Source organism: Balaenoptera physalus (genome assembly GCF_965194825.1).
Source record: "Balaenoptera physalus genome assembly, chromosome: 8".
Lineage (NCBI taxonomy): Eukaryota > Metazoa > Chordata > Mammalia > Artiodactyla > Balaenopteridae > Balaenoptera > Balaenoptera physalus.
In genome coordinates, this window is record NC_138887.1 from 50,263,522 (window position 1) to 50,288,414 (window position 24,893).

General features: G+C 34.8%; 1 protein-coding gene across 1 annotated transcript in view; it reads right to left on the reverse strand.

Moving 5' to 3' along the window:
- ABCB5 (ATP binding cassette subfamily B member 5) overlaps positions 1–24,893 on the reverse strand; it is a 118,855-nt gene that overhangs the window by 41,740 nt on the left and 52,222 nt on the right. Inside the window, 6 exon segments of the mRNA XM_082473920.1 lie at positions 8,948–9,031; positions 13,265–13,342; positions 13,537–13,641; positions 14,597–14,740; positions 18,838–18,978; positions 22,879–23,102. Of these exon segments, the coding sequence (XP_082330046.1) occupies positions 8,948–9,031; positions 13,265–13,342; positions 13,537–13,641; positions 14,597–14,740; positions 18,838–18,978; positions 22,879–23,102 (776 nt within the window).

The window sequence follows — 24,893 nt, forward strand, 5'->3', positions numbered from 1 at the left end:
TACCTCCAGTTCCAATCCAAAAACACAAGGTTATTTCCAGCTTTCTCTCTTCTAATACTTGTTATCCCCTTCTTCAACAGTGAGAAACCTGGCTCCCATTTTCTTTAACAGAGTTCCGTGATCAATCTCTCTGCTATCACGCAGATCGTGACCAATCTGCTATCATGACCCCTGTCTCTCCCCTGCATGCATACCCTCCTCACTCTTCTCTGGCTTGGCTTTCCCACATGAGGCTGCTGCCTCACATGGATGCCCAACTTACCATATGTGGGCTCCAAAACCAACCCTGCCCCTTCCCCTTACACTGAAAAAGGGCCGGTACTTTTTAGCCACTACACTGTAATAGTGCTGAATGGAATGATTGAGGATATTCATTGAAGTATATACTTTGGATATGATATCTTGCATTCCCTTTTCTGCACTTTATAACTTGGTTTCACTCAGCAAAGGTCTAAAGAGGCAATATCAAGATAGAAAAGGAGTTGGAAACATCATGGTATGAGGTAACTTAAAGGAAATTTGGAAAAAAATCTTAAATTAAGTAGAAATATCTTCATAACTGTTTTACGAGAACTGCATGTCTTATGAATTAACTTTCAGTGGGACACATGTTAAGTAATAAACTGAAATGTTAAATTCCTTTATGCTGTGATGAAAAAATGAAACACCTATTTACCTAGAAACACAGCTATAATCAACCAAGATATCAATTCACATTTTCAAACATATGTTTTGCTCTGATCATGAAAACATGGCCATTGGAAAAGGTCTAAATAATGTTAAAAATTACATCCTTCCAGACATAAATACATACATTCAGATTAGGATTATTGTGTGTATTCAGCTTTGTATCCTGCTTTTATCCCTTTACATTATATAGCAAGCTTTTTCCTGGGTCACTAAATAGTCTTCAAAAAATATTTAGTAGATTGATTCCAATTTTTCACTATTAAAAGCAAAGATGTAATGAACATCTTTGTGCAAAATATTTGTGCTCATCTTTTACTTCCTAATGTTAAATTCCTAGCCTGGAGTTATATGTTAAAGGGTATATACTCTTACATTCTTCATAGATATTGTCAAATTGCTTCTCTAAAAGATGATCTCAATATTCACTGAAGTACCCCCCAAATTAGTATCATCATTAAAATAACAATAAAAAGCCCTCTTTCTCCACAGGGCTCTGACTTATTCTTAAAAAACTTTCGTGGTTTTAGTTTCAAGACTGCATCTGATAATGATCCACTATTTTCCCATTTTTTCACTGAACTATCAAAGAAAACTCCAAAAAAGTGAAAACAAATAACAATAGCAAACACCAAACAAACCACTAAATACTGAAAATTCAGACAGGTAACACGTTTTAAATGCTTTAGGGCGTTATACACTAACTCTAAGCTATGAAGCTGAAATAAAAACGTCATTTGGTACTAATGCTTACTTCCACTCTGCCTGTTGAGAGTTTAAGGATGAGGCAGAGATAAAAGATGCTGTATATTATGGACTGAATGGTCCTACACCCCCCACCCAAATTCATATGTTGAGATCCTGACTCCCAGTTCCTCAGAATGTGACTGTATTTGGAGATAAGGTCTTTAAAGAGGTAATTAGATTAAAATGAGGTTTTGAGGGTGAGCCCTACTCCAATATGACTGGTGTCCTTATAAGAAAAGGAAATTTGGTTGCAGACATGCTTGCATAGAGAAAGACCATGTGAGTACACAACAAGAAGAAAACTATAAGTCAAGGTGAGAGGACTCAGAATGAAACAAACCATGCCAACACCTTGATCTTGGACTTCTAAGCTCTAGAACCATGAGGAAATAAATTCCTGTTGTTTAAGCCACTCAGTCTGTGGTAGTTCATTATGGCAGCCCTTGCAAACCAATATACTGTACTTGCTCCTCTCCTCCCACCCTCACCATGAGTTTCAAAGTTATATAGATCAGATAGCTGGATGAAGAGGCTGTGGAACTTAAGTACTTTTACTGTTGAAGGTCCCACCCCACATCAGATTAACTATGGAATGCTCCTACAGCCACATAAACATATATATTTTTTGCTATAAAATAGTTAGAAGTATTTTTAAAGATTACAATCAAGTTTTGTTAAGAATAAGATAGTCACTTCTTCTAATGTAAAATTTATCTAAATATTACTAAGAAATTACTTGCCATCAATTACTTGATAGCTATGTTTTTAGGCCTTTATACAGTCATTAATTTCCACTTTGTACTTTCTTATTTTGAGGTCAATGACTTTTCCTTTTTCAGATCTCAGTTTTTGGCATGATATCTATATTAACAAAAGTGTAAAACATATCCAGTGAACAGTTATTCTTTTCTGTTTGGGTATTTCCTATTAGGTGGCCATAATATAGTTCCTTTTTTCACCACTCTCCTCTGTTTTTATCCTATTTACTTTAAGATTCAAGCTCTCTACAGGAAATCAAAAGAAAATGAAGCAAAAAGGTGAGAAACAGGAAAAGTAAAGACAGAAAGCATGCTGAGGATTGTAGTTTTTGTGTATAAAATTATGCGGTGTGTTGGAAAAAGAGATAGAGGTACTTATCAGAGGCACACTAGATGAATATTTGAGAGTCACTTAAAATTAGTCTAAGGAGTATGCACACCAACCTCATGTCTAAAAACATCCAAGTGTAAACTTGCCAAATTTTTGATGGAACGGTCTTGTATTTGAGCTTTTTGTTTGGGACATAAGAACTTTCTATAAAGTGACTTGCACTTGCATAACCTTGCTTATTCAATAAGCTTGAGTTAACCACTCTTGTACTAATCTGCTTCTTGAAAGTAAGATCATATACCTTTCTAAATGGCATTTTAGTTTAAGCTACCAGAAACTTACTGAAATATTCAGTCAACGCAGCCATGGACAGGCCACAAACCCTGCCTTTTGGTGATGGTAGTAGGATAAGAAGGATCTGAATATATCTTTCCTGTTCCAGGAAGAATTAACAGAAAACAATGGACATTTGGCCTTGAACATACTACAAGAACTAAAAGAAAATTAAAAATTGCCTTAAAGACCTAGAGGAATAGTGTAGCCCTGGAAAGAATTTAGAACTGGAATCAGAGGAAATTTAATCAAACTTCTTTAGATTCTTTATCAACATTCATGAAGATAGAATTTTTCCTTGGAAATCAAGAGCAGAAAGTCATAATTAAATAGTTCTGCAGATAACAATTATTTATGGAGTATCTACTATATCCAAATGCTATGCTAAATGTGGGTAATACAACTTTGATAAGAAAGTTCCAGCAGAATGCCTGCCATAAGAAAATAAATGGAAAGATACTCAGTAAGCAATTGTAGACATAAAATTCTATATGGCAGGATTTCTGCTTCTGGCTAACATGAAGAGAGGGAATGGATTTGTCCTCCCATCCGAAACAAATAAAAAATAGACAAAATATATGAACCAATAGTTTTCAAGATATTAGACCTAAGGCAACCAAGGGTAGAAATGGGAAACAAATGAGGTGAGCCCTATGTTTGCCACAGTTTACCCCTTAAAAGAGCTTCCAGGCTTCACAATAGGAAGGGTAAACTGAGATAGAGCCCAACAGACTCCGTAAGTGGAGTAGACAAAGCTGAGTCTGGAGAGGCCAAGGAAGCTAGAGTTTGCAGCACAGAACACTGAAGAAGAGAGAGGTATACAAAAAGAGAAATCTGGATATCTGCAGAGGGTCCTCCTTGAGTATTCAACTGAACAATGCTTGGTCATACCAGCCTGACTGAAAAACCTCATGATTCACTGGTCATTGGGTAGAGTATATTGAAGGGTCTTGCCTCAGTAGTTGGCTCCAGTCCTGCTTAATAAATCTTAAAATCAAGACCCCCCCCAAAGATCAAACTGTTCCCAAGTAATTTAACTGCATCCCAGAACAAAACAAGAATATTTCTAGAAATACAAAAATATTCAGCACCCCAAAATGTTAAATTCACAATGTGTGGCATCTACTCAAAAATTACCAGGTATGCCAAAAAGCAGCAAAAAAGGACCCATAATGAGCATAAAAATCAATCAGTTGAAACTGACCCAGAACTGACACAAATGTTAGATTTAGCAGACAATGACATTAAAAGTTATTATCATTGTATAACATACATTCAAAAAGTTAAGAGATAAGGAAAATAAATGAAAACGACCCACATCAAAATTCTACAAATTCAAATGTCAGTATCCATAAATAAAGTTTTATTGTAACACAGCCATGCCTCTTTGTTTACCTATTGTCTATGGCTGTCTTACGACTATAACGATGGAGTTGAGGGGTTGCTAGAGAGACCGTATGTGCCGATCTCCTCACTTTGTACTGCTGCTCAGTGTGATGAGATTGTATATAATTTGGCAGCATGTTGAGTGCCCTGTGTGTTGCTGTACTGTAATATTTCATCCTAGTTTTAAAAATTACCACTGTATGCCCATCATCTAAAGACAAGAAAGGAAGAGAAAAGTGGACTTTGGAGGTCCTGCTTTTAAGGAAGGCACAATGGACTGTGGATCACTTTGTGTTCTAATTAGATGTCACAGTGCTGTCTTTATTATGCCATGAGACTATATAGTCTTAAAAATATACAAAACAGGTCGACATTAGCAGACTAAGCACGCATCACAAAATTCCTAATTCACAGGAAAGTAACATTTATAAAAATTAGAAATGGGAAACAAACGGAATGGAAATAACACAAAATGGAATAACACATCTTAGCAGAATTTCTTCATAAAACTAAAAAGTGAAAACAAGGCTGAATCTAAAGTAAGTTTCTGAGTGGCTCATTTATTAGCTAAGCAAAGAAAGTCACTCACAGATAGTGAGTTAATTAAATCATGCTTGATTGCAGCAGTGGAAGAAATGTGTTCAGAAAGCATAAACTAATATCAGATGATTAGCGTTTTGATGAGAACAACTGCTCAAAAAGTTGAGAAAAACGACAGCAATATCAATTGTCAGTTGAAAACCAAGGTAGGTCATTTTGAGTAGTTTTCCCTGGCTCTTGATGGGTCGACATATGTTACTGATACCGCTCAACTGTTGGTTTTTTTGAGGAGTCGATACTGAGTTTGAAGTGACTTTAAAATTAGCTGCTATGAATAGTCTGTGTGGAACAACTGAAGGTGAGAATATTTTCAAAGAAGTTGAGAGATAAACTAGATGAGTATAACCTAAAGTGTAATCTGCTAAGATGTATTACAACTGATGGTGGCAAAAATATTTGTAGAGCAGAAAAAAAAAAAAGGCTTAGTTGGACAAATTTACAAAGTTTGTGAAAATGTAAGGTGTTTAAGGCCTATTGTTATTCATTGTATTATTCATTAGCAAGTATTTTGTGGAAAATAAATGAATTTATCACACATTATTGGACTAGTGGAGAAGTTCATTTGCTCCTACAGACCTTACTATCTTTATTTCTTTTTTTGTCAAAAGTGGAAGCTGAATTTCTTGACTTGTCTTTCCAGACAACAGTTTGAGGGCTTAGCAGTGGTAGTTTCAGTGCAAAGTTTTGAGTTCAGGGCTGAGATTGAAATTTTTTTTTTTATAGGAAGGACCACCTTTACCACTATGGTTTTGGATATTAGCTTTTGCTGTAGACTTGATAATGTCTCAATGAATTCAACCTAAAATTGTAATGCAAAACAGCAATTATATGCCAACCGTATACTGTGGTAAAGTGATTTCAATGACTACTCACATTGTTTGAATTATAAGTAATGTTAAACTGTTTTATACACTTTCCATTTCAAAAAGTTAAACCAAAAAGTGAGGTCACCATTGTCCACGTAATGATACCCTAGCTCTACCTAATCAATTCACTGGGCTCTAGGAATTAATAAAGGAATTTTTTATTTCTTGGGACAATGTAACTGTAGTTCTGATGAGAATTCTTGGAACTAACACTGTGTCTGTCGGTATATCAAGTATACACTGTGGCATCAATTACACACTTTCATGTGGACAAAAGTGAGGTAAGACTTCTGGTTGATGAAAAGGGTTTGCTAAAATATACAGAAATAATACTTTGTAATTTTGTGAAATTCAGTCTCCCAAAGAATTTAAAATGGCTTTATACCTTTAATAAAACTACATACTACACAGAAAATAGTCTGTTGACAGATGTACTGGCACTAAGCCATTACCTTGGGCTGAAATAATACCAGTTAAATTGGTTGTATTCAATCAACTATTTCAGGAATCATTTTGTCCTATAACCTTATTTCACTAACATGTTCTTCTCATGACTCTCAAAGTATCAGAACATCTGAAAATAGCCAGGAGCTTATATTTTTGGTGATTAGTAAGGGTTTCAAAATAATATTTACTGTTATTAAAGGGCTAGTTTATAAACATTCACCCTAATACATTTGATAAAATAACATGTAACTGAAATTACATGATGAAGAAACTGAGATGGAAATATCTTAAGTTGATATGATAGGATATATGACCCCAAATTATTGTATCCTGATTCATCCCTAGTGTGGTGTGTCTTTGTGAGAAAAGAAATAGTGGACAAATAGGATTAGTAAATAATCTTCCTTCGATAGAAAGAGAATCCATTCAAGTTAGATATGAATCTACCTATACATGGCAAAGCAAGGGTTTATGTGAATTATATGCCAGTAGACACAGTCTTATTCTTGGAATTCTTCTTTGGTTGCTATGCTTTCCAAATTCTGCAACTTTAAGTGTGCCATCAGTATTCCAGCCATCTAGTGTTTAGCTACTACTTCTTATTTAATGAAAATGATTTGACTTGCCCAGAAGTTATCATGAGACCAACATTTACTAACTGAAACAGGAAATTTTCAAATGATTCAAATAGTATTAGTCAAAGGCTTATAAGGAATCACACTGACAAATATTCTCATTAATTTTTCTTGATGAGAGACAACATTATGTATTAGAAGAAACTAATGGGTATTAGGAGAGTAATGTTGGTCTTTAGTATTAATTTGTTCTTTTCATTGAAGTAAATACTAAAAGAGATGTCTCACATATAAAGTATAGCTTATAGTAAGAATACCTATTTCACTGGATTCTTAAAAGATCTGAATGATGATAGGTAGTAAGAGAAATACATGCACACAGCAAAGGAAAAAAACCCAAGTTTTGTAGAATGGGGATTCAAAGGGAATTATAGGGATTGATACTTCTGCCAAAAGTAGTGAACCATTGAATTTCTAAACACGGATGTTGTCATTTATCTGATTCTATTGTGCTATGGAAGATTAATGCTATGCTCATTAGTTAACTATTAAGTGAAATTTTATCCATCATTTTCTTCCCACTTATACAAGTGAAATCCAGCTCCTCAGCCTTACTTTAAAATTTAAATACTATCTAGTGAAATTTAGAGTCTTGTTTTCAAAATTATCAAAAAGAATTTCAGGAAGAGATGAAGATGATGCCCCCTTTCCTCTTGAGCTCTCTCTACGTCATAAAATTAGTTTTCCAAACCAATACAGAAGCATGTGAATATTCATAATTGTAACCAACTTGTTTTATTCTCTAGTAATATAAATCTATCCTTGTATGTATATATTGAACAAAGAAGTCTTGCAAAAGTTACAAAAATTAGAATAGTGGCCATGTCCTGTGGAAATAGCTTCCAAAAGAAAATACAATTTTGAAGAGCCGTTTTAGTTGACAATTTGTTGCTCTGGTAGCAATGCTGTAATCAACATTTCAGTATTTCTAAACAACAAAAAAAATACTTTTAAGATTTTTCTGTCATTCGGAGGTGCATCATTGGCTTTCCTTTTCTCCCACATGAATGATAAGGAAAAAGGAAAGTCTATAATTCTGCTAGAGTTCTTATTTTAACAGAGATCAAAAACTTTATCTCACTTAAATTAAAAGTGGGAAATCTTGTTTTGCATTCCTTTTCTCCATTATAGTTGAAATCCTGCTTGTAATATAAAGGTTAATTTTATTAAAATAATGGGAAGAAAACTAATAAATTACTCTTCATCTCTTCCACACTACTCTACTCCCCATAAATATTTAAGCGTCACTTTGACGTACATTATGCTGGTCATTCTGTATTGATTTTGAATATGGTTCATAAACATGAATTTTATTTATACATATTGTGACCAGTCATGATCACACATATCTCTTTAACTTGATCTGTATAACAACTAGCACAGAACCATTTCCAGATACATATGAATTTAACATGTTACATATTATGCTAAATAAGGTTTTATTTTTTGGGGGGAAGGAAAAACTAAACTTCATTCTTTTATTAAAACTTCTAAGTTACGTGTGTGTGTTTTCATGTTGTTACTTTTTCTTATCTTACTATTTAATTCTGAGCTCTTTTCTCTAACTCATTCTTGGTATCTTCTTTCGTCCTCTGGTTTTCCTATTACATGTCCTAAATCTCCTTTATTTTTGGTTAAAAATGTCCAGAACTGAAAGGTTTCTTTATATCTTTCACTGAGAGCTCCCTGTTAGCCCTGAGACTTACCTGGTCTCCTTAATGATGTGGGTCATCTCAGCATAGCTCACATATATGCATAGACACATGTGTGTACACGCATGCATGCATACCATATACATATACCATTTAAAAATAAAATCAGGGACTTCCCTGGTGGCACAGTGGATAAGAATCTGCTGGCCAATTCAGGGGACATGGGTTCGAACCCTGATCCCGGAAGATCCCATATGCTGTGGAGTAACTAAGCCCCTGAGCCACGACTACTGAGCCTGCGCTCTGGAGCCCGCGCCCCACAGCTACTGAAGCCCGCGAGCCTAAAGCCCATGCTCCGCAATAAGAGAAGGCACCGAAATAGAAGCCCACGCACCCCAACGAAGAGTAGCCCCCGCTCGCCACAACTAGAGAAAGCCCGCACACAGCAACGAAGACCCAACGCAGCCAAAAATAAATAAATTAAAAATAAAAGCAATATACATACTCCTTGAATTTGTGCTATATCTATGGCTAATATTGTTGTCAAGGCTCCTGTGCTGTTTTCCTTATCATCAAACCAGGAGATACCCTAGAGAAAAAAGGGAATTAACATATGGTCATCAAAAAGATTCTTTTCTGACTTGCGATTTTGCTATATTAACTTAGAAGCCATTTGCCTGCCTCCTTATTCACAGGCCCTTAATTCTTGTAAGAACTATGGATCAAATAACTTTTGTTTCTTACTTCACAAAGATCTATATTTAGATACAAACTGAAGAACTTAAGCCCAACAGCTTGGACTCATTATGATGCTGCAATATTGTATAATAATCAATGTTTAAAATGGTCATTTCGAACCACAAAATAATTTGTAATTTTACTCCACAAGTAATTTGTGGAGAGCAGATTTTACTTAAAAAGTAAGGTAATGCACAACACAATTTAGAAATATTTCCAAACCTTTCTGTCTAAACATATAAATGATAAAAAATTTAAAAAAAGTCTGTCTCCTTCTCTTCAGGACCCAGATAGGTGAGATTTTCCCTGACACTTCATATTCCCCCTTAGACCTTATAAGTACTGGGCCTTGTGGGAAGCTAAAGAGGCAGAAAGGCTGCTGTAAAAACCCTGCAGCCAAAAAGCATGCAATTTGAAGGAGACAGGTCAAAAATACAAGCAATAAAAGCCTAATGTTATAACCAATTTCATTTTCAACAGCAAATAGAGATAGCACTTCTCAGCACCTCTCAACTTGAGGAATGCTGATTTCCTTTTATTAGTTATTGACTGTTTCCTCCCATGCACTCAAACCACTTATATCTCTTGTGGATTAAACTACATGCAGACTGTCTCTAAAAAATGACTAAGTTTTAGTGAGTGAAGAGCCAAAGAACTGTTGGCTTACTACAACCCAGCCAGGGCCCTGATGCCCAGGTTACACATTTTTGCCAACTAAGAAAACAAAAGCAAGAGAGATAGAAGGCTGTGCATTAATCATGCTGTTGTGTGAGAAGAAAGCCCCTGTAGAGGAATGTGGCAGTGGCCAGGGGGATTACAACCCCGGCATGACATCACTACTCTTTAAACCCCTGGATTGGGAAGGTGTCCCAAAGAGTTTAGGGTCCTAGACACCCAAAGGGCATCTTATAGAGATCATGATATGCACTACACAGTAGCCACTTTGAGAATACAACCCGAGTCAAGAGCCTAGCATATCGTGAACACACATCAGCAATGATAGTAACTACAGCACTCTTGATCTAGAAGACATTACCTGTTTTTTATTGTATACTAAAATATATATATATTTTTTTTACATTGCATAATTCTTTCTATATTTCAACATGACATGGAATACACAAAGAATTTTTAGATACAATATAAAGTGAAAATATAGAAAAAGAATTTATCATTTACTATTACATTCCTGATTCTGTAGTATAGTCATTGCTATAATACGCAAGGCAAAGGATACATATATGACTAGTCTTAGTCTTTCTCTGATGTTCAATCAGCAAGATATCCAAAACTGCTTTTCAACAAGTCAGCAATTATGCACTCTAGGGATTGTTTTCCAGCGTAGGCATTATATGCTAAAACACTTAGCGGAGTTTCTCGAACACAGCTGGTATTGAGTAAAAATTAGCTTGCTTCTTCTCTTCCAGGTGGTAAAATGATTATAAGCTAGGCTAGCAGGTTTTCTGATACTAGTAAATCCATTTTTTTTCCTGCCAATAATTCTATTAGAAATAAAAAATTACAGTAGCACTATCATAAGTGCGTGGTATGTCTTTTCTCATTTAATCATCACAACTCTATGAGATAGATACTATGACTATCCATATTTTATATACGAGGAAACAGAGGTACTGAGAGATTAAGTAACTTGCCCAAGGCCACATAGCTGGAAAGAACTGAGGCCAGGATTTAAACCTAGGCAACCAGATGCCAGAGTTTTTAATTAACTATCCTGTTCTGCCTCCCATCTAACTGAAACGTTACAGTTGAGTTTCATGACATGTTTTTCCTGCTTCAGGATTTGTTACCTCAAATCCTTTTGGAAGTAGCTTTTTGAGATTCCTTAGTGATCTCCACTAATGCCATCATCTTATGATTTAGTGACCCTCCACAGAAGCCCTAGCCAATCCAATTTAGAGAGAAATAGGCAAAAATAAACTTCATATCTTTTAAAAAACCTGATAGATCTATAGGTCAATATTTATCCTTAAGAAATATAAATTTAGCTTTAAACGCAATAAGCAATGGATTATTTATAACCACTGAAGTCAGCAACAATTAGAACATTCTTTTCAACTGGAAGGATCTCAAGTCATCAAATAAAATAGAGATTTTATACCTACAAAAAGACCACACCTGATTCCATAAATACCTCTACTTCAACTGAGGTTTCAAAATGGTTATAAAAAGCACTGCAAGTCTCAGCATGATTTCTAAGACTTAAAATATCTTATCTTAGGGAAAAAAAACCGGTAATAGGAGTTAGGGCAAAACTGTACATTAGGAACTTCCCTTACTACAGACAAAAGTGAAATTCGTTAAGACAATTATTGAGAAAAAGCCAAATACATTACTCTTTTCTTTCAATTTAAGAAAGCAAATAAGCAAAACGAGTGCTAAAGAATGTAGAGGGAAAACAAATGGTAAGCTGAAAGGGGCTCAGGTGAATTTATGGGAGAATTTAATAACATCTGCTAAATAGCACAGAGTTTCTGTCTGTCTTTTTATGTGTTTTGAAGAAGAAGAGTTTATGGCTTACAGATTGCTGTATTCTTATGGGCAGAAGCTACTTTATCCAAGAATGTTACTGTCCTCCTGTTCACATGGCTAATGCTAGGCAAAAGAGTAAGGTCCAGTATCAGCCATCAGGATACTGGATTAACAATATCCACCGGTTTAACTGGCTTGTGGCCTTGGGACTCCTCCACCAAAAGCATCCTGTATTCCTCTAGAAAGAAAGTTCAAAGTAATGATTGGAAAAGTTAAAGTTTATACTCTTTTATTTAAAACATTCAGACATTCAGGGAACATTTTCGAAAGTTCCTGAAAATTGAAAATAAATGTCCTTGAATGTGTAAAAACATAAATACACAAAGAAAAACAAAAATGAGCAAAAATTGTCAACAAGTGTGAAACATAGTATTAGTTAATTAAAAATCCCACCTAATTTCATCAAAGATTTGAGGTAAAGACATAAATTGTTCATAAAAAAAAAACCCCCAAAAGTACAAGCTTAATGTGAGCGAGACAAGATGTGCAGTCATTAAATCATTTTATGACCCTTTAAGTAGATTTTTGTTTTTCTGGATTAAGGGGTGTCTGCAGTTGTCTCTGACAGGACCTTTTTGAGAGAAGACATTAGGCACCAACTGCTTCAGAGCATTAAGTTGCTATGGGAAACCTCCCACTCGCTTCATTTTGTATCTTGCTGTCCTCTAAGAGCACACAAAGGCGGAGGAGTTTTGTTACTCAGCAGTCCTTTGAGCACTACTGCTAAAAGTCACAAGATGTAAAAACTGGTTTTGACGACTTGGCTGGAGTGACAGTAACTCTACTTTTGAAAAGAAATGACCCTGGCAGGAAGCTATTTGCTCCTACACGGTGAGCTCTGGTGACAGAAAGTGTGGCAAAGGGCTTCGAATGATTACTGGCTTTCAGGGTAACCCAATATACCTTGGCCTTCTGAAAGAATTTTAGAGGTGCCAGTCTGAGACATTCCTGCCATTTGCCCCCAAGACTCACTTTTCAAGATTACTATTTGATACACCTAGTTTTAGTTATTTCACAGGTGTGAATGATCATCTGTGGCAAGCCGACCTGCCAGCTAGACTGATGTTATCTGAATTCAGAGAATGGCTGCCTTAAGAAGTCAGCAATGAAAAAACTTAAACTGTGCATATGGATGAGAACTATAGAAATTAACTCCTTTTTAAACATGTTCCCCAAGATACTGTAGTTCTTAACACACCTTTTCAGTTTTAATTTGGCCTCCATTCTGATTCTAGAACAACTACATTATACATTAAAAGAGATTTGTCAAGATAAATGCAAGGAACAGGGAGTGGACTCTAAATCTTGTTTTCTATAAACTGCGTTTTTGAACATAACAATTTTGGACTTGCTTCTGTTAGAAAATACATTACAGTAATTCTAATACAGTTGCTGCTTGGTACACAAAAAGGATGCTTTTAAATGATCAAAGGAAAGGTTATGTCAAGAAATTGATGTGAAGAAAAACTAAAAACTAGACTATTTTAAAACACATTTAAAATAAAATAAGAAAAAACCCCAACTAAACACTGACCTGATATAACATGGCTTTAAATGCCAAGTGTCTTAATCTCATGGTTAAAATTTCCCCTGCTCTGCCATAAAATAATCCCTGGAAAAGAAACAAACAAACAAAAATCTACATTTATTCTTCACTGTCTTATCTATTTCTTTGGAACATTTAGTTACTATATTTACTTATTTGCATTTTATTTAGTTATTATATTTAGCTACTATTTTTAACTCAAATAGGATGACATAAAACAGTAATCACGTACATATTTGTTTAATTCATTAAAAGTTTACCTGAATGAAATAACTGACAAAGCAACTAATACCCAACATTACAAATATCATGGAATAAATTTCTGCATCATGCTTTAATGTGGTTTTATCATCATTTTCAAACATCTGAAAAGGAATAGATTTTTTTAATCAGGTGATTGGAGGAGAATATATTATAAAAGAAAGAAAAAACTAAAATGTCTATTCATCAGGATTTTAAAAATGAATTTCAACATAATAATTTCCACACATTTCTGGGGAAAAAATGTACCATTATTCTATCCTTTACATTCATAAATTAAAAAAAAATTCACTACTTCAATAAAAAAAAATTCACTCTTAATTCTCTCACTTAAGCTATGTAAATATAGGATCAGACAAATGAGTCCTCTATCTGCTATTAATATCACCACATATTTTCGAAGGAACTATTGAAATTAGTTTTCTGATTGAGTTATTATTTCTAATAACTTCTCATAACTCAGGTTTCTTAATATTCCTCTATTCACAGTACTACCTGCAATATGAGACCTTTATAAATTTCTCTAGAAATTGTTCCTAGAATTAGTAGTTATACATATACTGGCATCTATGTTGACACAGCGTAGCAACAGTCCAAGAGACTGAAGACTTAAGGTGGCTCTAATAAGATCCGTGAATTCATCAGCTCTCCTGGGTTCCCCAGCACAATCTCAAACTCTCATTATTTCCTCTCTCTGAGCTGGCTGGTAATAAAAAATGGCCATTGTTCAGACCAGTTGAAAGAAAGAGTGGTCGCATTTGTCTCTTTTATTACTTCAGTGCTTTGGAATGCTGATACAGCACTGGAGTCAGAATTAGAAAACAAAGCAATTTCTTTACTGATTGCCCAGTCAACAAGGTCCAGCCAAACACTTCACAATAGAGGCTGGCTTATCCCCTGAGAACATTAGTTAACCTTTCTATCATGGATTCCACACTAGGGGTGACCTACTACACGTCCCAATTTTCCCCTTGCTGGGTCAAAGTATACCAGGTCTGTTCTCTCAGGTTACACTTTGTTTAAAATTTTTAAAAATATTAGCAAATAAATTTTACTTACAGTTACAATTTTTGCAAAGATGATGGAAAATACTGGATGAACAGTTCCATTTAGAACAGAAGCCAGTGTCCCCAGAACCACAGAAGGCCATTCAGACTTGTTTAATTTAAAATTTTTTAATAGAGAAACTTCAGGAAGACTTATCTATAAATAAAATACCTTGGTTATAACCCCAGTTTGAGAGCATAATGGAACCTAGAGAAGTTAGCCAATCTTGAATAAATCTATAATGTAAAATATCAAATATAATAGGTAACAGAGTAGAAAGTAGAATTTTTCTTAGAAAAATTTTACTGCCCATATTACTGATAAAGATCTCAAAACATAAAATAAATTTTACACAAAAGTGACTATCTGTGCAACTTATCACCTTTTGGCATTTCACTCAGTCACTATCATTAAAAAAGTACAAATTAACCCACATGTTCTGAGAGCTAAGACTCACAGAAGAAATGACAGGCCTACTTTCCTTTACACCTGTTAAACTGGATTGAATATCATGCTCTAGCATAGGACAAAATCTAGATAGGAACTAAGCAGAGACAAAAGATAAAAGTTTTCCTAGCATTTTAAGCTTGAAAGTTTTCTAGTTTTGTGACTTATTTATGGAAACATTTTTCTAATATCTTGGTTAAAAGCTTGTTTTGGGGTTCCCATTTATAAGTTAAGTGCTGCAATATCTGAACATATTACTTACAGTCACCAAGCCTCAGTTTCCTTATCTTTTTGAGGAAGGTATCAGTTCCTATCTTACAGGATTAAAAAAAAAAATTTTATATTGGAGGATAGTTGATCTACAATGTTGTGTTAGTTTCAGGTGTACAGCAAAGTGATTCAGTTATGCATATACCCATTCTTTTTCAGATTCTTTTCCCATACAGGTTATTACAGAATACTGAGTAGAGTTCCCTGTGCTATACAGTAGGTCCTTGTTGATTATCTATTTTATGTATAGCAGTGAGTATATGATCCCAAACTCCTAATTTATCCCTCACTGCCCACCTTTCCCCTTTGGTAACTGTAAGTTTGTTTTCTAAGTTTGTGAGTCTGTTTCTATTTTGTAAATAAGTTCATTTGTATCATTCTTTTAGATTCTACATATAAGTGATATATGATATTTGTCTTTCTCTGTCTGATTTACTTCACTTAGTAAAATAATCTCTAGGTCCATCCGTGTTGCTGCAAATGGCATTATTTCATTCCTTTTTACGGCTGAGTAGAGGATTGTTTTTATTTTTTTTATTTTATTTTATTAAATTTATTTATTTATTTTTGGCTGCGTTGGGTCTTCGTTGCTGCGCGTGGGCTTTCCCTAGTTGCGGTGAGCGGGGCCTACTCTTCGTTGTGGTGCGCAGGCTTCTCATTGCGGTGGCTTCTCTCGTTGCAGAGCAAGGCTCTAGGTGCATGGGCTTCAGTAATTGTGGCTCGTGGGCTCTAGAGCGCAGGCTAAGTAGTTGTGGCACACGGGCTTAGTTGCTCCACAGCATGTGGGATCTTCCCGGACCAGGGTTTGAACCCCTGTCCCCTGCATTGGCAGGTGGATTCTTAACCACTGAGCCACCAGGGAAACCCGAGCATTGTTTTTAGAATTAAGCTTAACTCAGTATTTGCAAACAGTAAGTACCCAATAAATGTTAGCTGTTGCTGATGTTATTATGAAAAGAAGGATAATGTTATGCAAAATCCCAGATCTTATACAGAGAAAGAACACTGCAAGTAGCTCTGGTATCTGCCAGTCTTTCCTGGGATCCATGGAGGGTGCTATGGGGAGGTAGTGGTCACAATAATCAGAGGATAAATAACACAATGGTGAATTCCCCTTACTCTTGTCTGGAATATGTAGGGGATTTATTTCAGAAACTTAAAAAATCTCATGAATAATTTTGTAGTGAGTAATTATTTTGAATAGGAAAGTAGACAGCAAACTACGAGGCATTTCACATGTTAAAACTTCCTCACGGCATTCACTCTTGAAGTAATGGTGTTTACGAACCTAATAACCAGAGAAAGACGTCAGGAAAGACTATAAAATAGTTTATAATTCTTGCTTTAATTTTAGTCTGGCAACTATAATAGAAACTCCATTGTTTGAATAAAAGAACATTTAAAATTCTAAAGCCTTTAAAGTCTATTTTCAGGATGGCTAAACCTGGGGTTACTTAATAATTTGATTACCAATTATCTTTCTTTCTGAAGTTTTCTGAAGATTATCATCATAAAGAGCCTTACTTTTCAGTTAGGTCACTGTCCAACAGAATATACAGAAATTTTAAAAGTTCCATTCCAACTCTTTGTGGAGCACTAAATACAGATTTTCTTTTTTGTTAAATTCTTTATAAAATTACATCATTTTGTAAGGAAACTAAGGCTTAGCATGTCCTAGGAACAACACCAGTAAATTACAGAGCCAGTAAATGTAGGAGGGCTGTCTTGCTCCTACAGAATAATCTACTCTTTTGCCTCTAAAAATATAAAACAGATGGAAAAAAATGGGTATTACTTAAATAAAGTTATAAGATAGAAAAGAATAAAATGAAATAAGGTAAAAACAAAATGAAAATTTTTAGTAAAATCATGAAGGACTCTGTGCTACCTAACTGTGTTACAGGTTATAGCATGTTTTAACAGAATTTGATATAAAAATATATGAAATTAGAGGCATTTTGTAAAGAGATATGAAAAGGTTTAAAAAAGCTAAACAAATCTCTTAAAGATTTTAAAATTTAATCTGATAGGTTTTAGAGCTTTATTGCATTATAATTTTCATGCAATAAGCTGCACATATTTAAAATGTACAATTTGAAAAGTTTAGACATAACTACACACCCATGAAACCTTCACCACAGTCAACATAGTGAACATATCCATTACCCCTGTAAGTTTTCTCCTGCTTTTGTATTCCGTTTCTTCCATACTTCTCAGCTGCCAGTGCTCTTCCACTAAAACCACTGATGTGTTTTCTGTCACTATAGATTGTTTTGCAATTTCTAGAGTTTTCTTTTAATAAATGGAATCACATAGTATGTGCTCTTTTCATCTGGATTCTTTTGCTCAACATAATTACTTTGAGATTTATTCATTCTGTTGCATGAATTCATATTTCATTTTTCATTCATTTTCATTGCTGAGCAGTATTCCATTGTATGGATATACCACAATTTATCTGTTGACATAAGCTTGGGTCATTCCAAGTTTTGGGCTATTACAAATAAAGCTGCTATAAATACCCACATACAAGACTTTGTGTGGACATATGCTTTCATTTCTCTTGGGTAAAAACCTAGAAAAGGAGTGGCTGGATTATAGTAGGTGTATGTTTAACTTTTTTAGAAACTGCTAAATGATTTTCTGAAGTGGGATTACTAATTTTTTATTCCCACCAACAAAACGTGGAGTTCTAGATGCTCCTCATCATCACCAGTACTTGGTACAGTCTTTTTAGATTTAACCATTCTAATAGGTGTATCATGACATCTCGGTTATGATTTAATTTGCATTTCTCTAATGCCTAATGATTTTAGGCATCTTTTTGTGTGCTCATTTCCCATATGCACATCTTCTTTGGCAAAATGTCTATTAAAATCTTCTGCCCAATTTTCAATTGGGTTATTGGTATTTTTATTACTGTGCTTTGGGAGTTCTTTGTATATTCTGGACACAGTCCTTTATCACATATGTGACTTACAAATATTTTCTTCCAGTTTATGGCCTATGTTTTCATTTCTTAAGAAGTTTTTCAAGGAATTCCCTGGCGGTCCAGTGGTTAGGAGTGAGGAAGCAAGCGTGGAAACAAGTGCTCCTTGCCCAACTGAACAAAGCTATTAGGGTCATACCCTGGGATTGGAAGACTGGATCCCGTACATGCTAGTGCTTATCTGCATCCAGTGAGTGGAGATAAGCATGACTCAAATATATGACTCAAATTGATCTTGAGCATCACTGTTTGTGATCTGTACCACACCGCCTGAGCCAATGTTTTTACCCATGGTTTGCCACATAGGAAAGGATTTTCATGAGATTTCTTGCCCCAACAATTTCCTCTGACATAAATGCAGTCTTATTTGAGGGCCTCTTTCTTATAGTGTCACAGTGATGTTAGAGTGAAGTTAGGGAAAGAATTTGGTTTGGTAAACTTAGTGCTATAATAACATTTTATTGTAAATAAGTTCTAAATGCTATAAGGATTGTATCAAAATTCATTGGAGAACATGGTGGTAACTTGTGGATAGTTGAACCATTACCTCTTTATTTTGGATGGATTCCTCAGACTTGTCAGTAAAGTCTGACTTGATGCTATTCATAGAGCACAGAGGAATTGAGCTGATACCTTTTTCAGTAGAATATGCCATTGAGTTCATCTGTTCATCAGCTTTTTTAATATCCTAAATGGAGAATATACATGTTACCACTAGAAGAATGCCTTAAAAATTCAAAGCAACTTTATTAAGCATCCCTCTAAAATTGTACTGCTTCTGTTATTGAAAGTGGTGTATTCCTGAGCAGTTCTTGCTAAAGTTTTCACACTCGATACAGAGACAGTAAGCCCAACTCATACTAAAATGTTAGTGAGTAACAATAGTTTTTATTGTGCCTTTTCCCCCAAAGACCTGTACAATTAACTAGAGAAAACAACGTCTTAATTCAAAACAATTATTCCACTAGCAAGGACGGATCTTAGTAAAAGGAGTTTGTGAGGGAGATGACTCAAATATACCCTCTCTCTGATCCCTTCTTCCCAGCCTTCTCTGGAGCTTACAGATTGATAACATATAGCAAGGCAGTTAAATGTGAGGCTGGTCCTGGGCCTGAGATAGATCTCAGGAGACAATAACATTTTCCAGGCTTGCCACTGCTGCCCATTCCAATCTGACCAAAAAGCAAAATTGGTGGGGCCAGCTCCAAAAGAATGAGAAATTCCGAAGCCATCAAGTGAACCTTAAAGCTGCTTAAATCATAGAATAGGATAAAGTTCTAAACCAGATTGCTCTAAGTCTAGTTTTTGTTTTTCTTGCTACTCCAAGAAATAAGACCAGTTTCAGTGGAATAAAGGAGTTACATATTCTCTGCTTATCTGAATGTGGTGCGAGTAAATTTGTGACTTCCTCGTGAAGAGATGGGAGGAGGGGTGAAGACAGAAATGAAGAGGCCATTAGGGTGATGGTGGCCCTGACCGTGGTGGGGAGTAGAGATGGAAAGACTTAGATAATTTTAGGTGCAAGGGAGATGTACACGGAAGGCTTCCCAGGGACACCGTGATTCTTTAACAAGATTAACAACTGTTAATCAGGCATTTCAAACTACCATGAACTTTAACCAGCTCTCCTAATATCTTTAATCAGACATTCCTTTATGCTATCACTTTCTTTTTTTCAGTAAATTTCTCTACTAAGAAAGAAATTTTTTATTTGGCATTTTTTCAGGAGCTATTTACTTTGTGGCAAGTTTAAAATAAAATTTTTACTTCTCATAATAAAATTTTCTAAAGAGGTGCTTTAACAGATCAAAGACAATTCCTTTTCCTGAGAGGCTGCTAGGCAAAATAACAATGACAAGAAGTTTTGGTATGTATGTATCTCTACCTGTTTTTATTTCATTTTTGTGCGAAAACTCACTAAAGGAAGCTCACAGACTCACTATGTCTGTAAATAATTATGTACATCCTAGATAAATAACTACAGCATTAAATCTGTACCTGATTACAGCAATAACCATGGTTTGAACTTTCCTTAAAAGTTTGACTGGATAACAAATGCTAATGCTAAGAATGGTAATATAATAAAATTTATTATGCTAACAATAATTCTAGGTACTTTACATAATTGAACTCATTTAATACTCAATATAATTAATTAATATGTTATTATTATTTTCCTCACTTTAGAGTTTAGAAAACTGAGGCACAGAGAATTTAAACAACTTACCCACAGTCCAAAAACTATTAAGTGGCAGAGTAAGGATTTCAACTTGCTGTGTCTCCAGAGCTTGTGACTGTAACCATTTTCCTATGCTGCTTTTTGGGATTGATTTTCTTAGCAGCATTAACTTTGTAATACTTATGAAAATCATGAATTGTCATAAATTGATTCATTTGGACACTATAGGCAATAGTGGCAAATAAATGCATCCAGAGTTTCAGAAATGTTACTGTTTATGTAGATACCATGTATGTTATGTTTACTATACATTTCCCAGAATATTAGAGCTGTTCATTGAGTATTAATATTTAAAATTGTATTATTATATCAGAATGAACATTATTTTAGGTAATCAGAGAGTACTAATCCATTTTGAATAAGGTATTTTAAATTTTCATACACTTATACCACAAACATTCCATTTTTGTTTTCCTTATGTTGTGGAACTCTTTCACCTAACACCTAAAAATGGAGTTTTAGTTTAGTTATAATGAAAAATAAAGAAGTGTTCCTTCAAAGAAAGATCTGAGTGTAGTAGTTTTTTAAAATCTCAAAATAGGGTTAATTTGACTATCGTTATTTCCTTTTATTGTTACAATTATTAGTTTGAAAATATTGAACTTTATAACTTCATAAATTGTTAAGTCTACTATGGAATGAAAATCATGCAAATTCAACTGGCAAATAACATGTACATTTTATTTTTAAAGAAAAATATAGCCTAATATAAAATAAAATTGGAATCAAGCAGTTTTAAAATCAAGCAGTTTTAAAATCAGTATAAGATTACATTTTCAAACTTTTAATTTTTTTTTATTATCATTGCTTTAGAGGATGTGTTTAAAAATCCTTCATTCTAGAATTGTGGAGAAAGCTGGGGTTTGAAATTCTAAGTTTGATGAGATGGAGACTCATAACTTTCTAAATTTCCTAATTTGTGAAAAAATAATGTTGATATCAAAAATATAATCAGAAAGTTGAAGAAGTAAAATAAACCAAAAAAGGCTGATATTAGTTGTCTGCAGCAGACCCCTTGGAAAGAGGGCTGCCTTCCAGACCAGGAGATGAAGGCAGAATGAAGAAGAGACCTAGAGCATAATCACTATCACTTACGTTAATGTGCCCTAATGAAAGAACCATGTGAAATTCAGTAGCGTAGATCATATGCATGCAGACATGTGGATCCTCAAAAACAGGAGTTTGTCAGTGTGCCTCCAGGATTATCATGCCTCCTCTTCATTGCCTAATATGAGCTTTCCGGTCTACCTGTGAGAATTTGGTGTGTACACGGTATGGATATATGTGTGCATCCTTTCATTCAGCAGATAGATTTTGAGTGTGCCAAGCACTGGGGTAGGTGCTTCCGACACAGGAAGTCTCAGCCTTTTCATAATCTGACCTTCATTATCCAAATTTTCCATTATTCCCCCCAAAACTCATTACTCATGGAAGGCTGGTCTCCTTTCTGTTTAGTTACAAACCAAGTTCCTTATTACTTCCACATTACCTAAATTTCTCCTCCTTTTCCACCTCCTACCTTTATTTAAAAAAAATTTTTATTTATCTATTTTTGGCTGCATTGGGTCTTCATTGCTGCGCACGGGCTTCCTCTAGTTGTGGCGAGTGGGGGCTACTCTTTGTTAACGGTGCGCGGGCTTCTCATTGTGGTGGCTTCTCTTGTTGTGGAGCATGGGCTCTAGGCACACAGGCTTCAGTAACTGCAGCATGAGGGCTCAGTAGTTGTGGCGCACGGGCTTAGTTGCTCCATGGCATGTGGGATCTTCCTGGACCAGGGATTGAACCCGTGTCCCCTGCATTGGCAGGCGGATTCTTAACCACTGCGCCACCAGGGAAGTCCCCCTCCTACCTTCTTGCCTTCAAGATTTCTTCATGAATACTTCCATGGGTAATCTAGGTCCCTATATCCCCATCAATCTTGCTTCTTATTTCTACAACTTGTAACATCTGTATGCATGATTCTGCATTTTGCCTCTGTAGCTAAGTTTTAAGTCTTTAAGTAGGGATCGTGTGTTATATTTCTTTGTGTTCTAACAAAAAGATCACGGAATATAGAGTTAGATTGTTCTGGATCTGCCACATACAAGATTTGAAGCCTATTTGTAGTGTGCCTGGCAAATATTAGGTACTATGTAACAATTAGTTCTTTAACTTTCATCATTATCTAGCACAATGCTGAGGATATTAGACTCACTGAATTTCTTCACTAAGGAACTATAAATAAACCTTGGTTGCCTTGTGAAACCTAAGATTATAATTCAAGACTTCTATTTTCTAGCATGGCGTGATTTCTGAAAAGTCAAAAAAAATAACACCTGCAAACATAACATTATGTCATGTAAACATTACCTGTGACATTGCAAGTGAATAATATAGACCTTGTTTTGCCATTAGTTCAGCATGTGTTCCTTTTTCCACCACCATCCCATCTTTTATAGATGATTTTGAGTAGGGTCTTAATGAAACAATAGAAGTTTGCCAGGGAGAAAAAGATGAGGGGTAATCATGATAGAGGCTACAGCAAATCAGGCAGTTGGGCTTAAAAGGGCATGCATTCAACAGGTGAATGGATAGGTGCACATATACAATGGAATATTACTCAGCCATAAAAAGAATGAAATAATGCTATTTGCAGCAACATGGATGGACCTAAAGATTATCAAACTATGTGAAATAAGTCAGACAAAGATAAATATCATATGATATCACTTACATGTGGAATCTAAAAATTGATACAAATGAACTTATTTACAAAACAGAAACAGACTCACAGATATAGAAAACAAACTTATGGTTACAAAAAGGGAAAGGGTGGGGGGAAGGGATAAATTAGGAGTTTGGGATTAGCAGATACAAACTATTATATATAAAATAGATAAAAAACCAGATCCTACTGTATAGCACAGGAAACAATATTCAATATCTTGCAATAAACTATAATGGAAAAGAATCTGAAAAAGAATATATATATATATATATATATATATATATATATATATATATATATATATATATATATATATACACACACACATATACATATATCTGAATCACTTTGCTGTACACCAGAAACTAACACAACATTGTAAATCAACTATACTTCAATTAAAAAAAGGGCATGGATTTGTGAAGAATATTGAGGTTTACATGTAGCAGAGTTGTTTGAAGAATGGAAGGTCATGGGGCTAGGAATAGAATTTAGGGCTAGTTAATGTAAAGCAATTCTAAAGAGTGTTTCTTCTGTACGGAACAGAATTTACAGGAAGTTTCTGAACAGGGGAATGGTGTATATAAATGAAATTTGTTCTTTACAAATTATCCATCACTCTGTTTTTACATATGGTTTCAGGACTTTTAAGGTCTTTCTAAACCCTTAGATTCTATTTTTTCCATACAAGCTATTTTGTCATGTTTTTGAGATTTAAGAGGTTACAAAATAATCAAGGTAAAAATGTTGATGCTGTGGTAAATAGCTATAGACATAATAGTTTGAACTGTTTTTATTGCTTTTTTTTCTCTTTTTACTCCTTAAGACAACTTAATTTATATATATATATGATTAATTATTAACTACTGATGGCAAAAATAATTATTACTTTTGAAAATATCTTACATTTTAAAGAATGTTAGAGTTTAAAAGGTTCTATAACTAACAGTTCTCTGGTTTTGCTCACACTGTCCCATGAGCTGATTTGGAAAGTATGCTTATTTTCCTCTAAGAGATAGAGAAACTGAGGCTCAGGAAGTTATGTGATGGATGTCAGTCCACATAGCAGGCAGGTGGTAATGCTGAAACGCACACTCAGGTCCTTTGAATGCTTTAAGTCCACAAACCCCGCTGCATCTCTGTGAGATGTCTTCCTGTTAATGTGACTAAAGCCCTTTGCATTGACTGCTTCTTAAACCCTGCAAGTTTTCTTTTCCTGTACCTTACACCAGCACTAAGTGTAGGCTTTTCATTCGGCCTACTCTTTTTGTAAACTTCTGTAAACAGTTTTACACATGAACAAAGTAGAACTATTCAAACTCCTTGTGTTGAAATGCAGGTAATGATGAGAATTACTGATCCTTAAGAGTGATCTTACAATACTGAGCATGCATACCAGAGAGCTATTTTCAATTCTATAATATATACTTCATTTAAATAATATTTATAAACTCTACTCTCTAATAGTTTATACAGTATGATTTTAAAAATGGGTGATTTCTGAATTTTGTAAAATATAAAAAATAAATATATTGGGAAAGGAGAATACCAAGGCAGTGTCTCAAAAAATGAAGAGTCAATTGTATAAAATAAAAGACAGAATTTTCCTTTGAACCAAGATGGAGTATCAAGGATAAGATTTATTCTCCCACCTGAA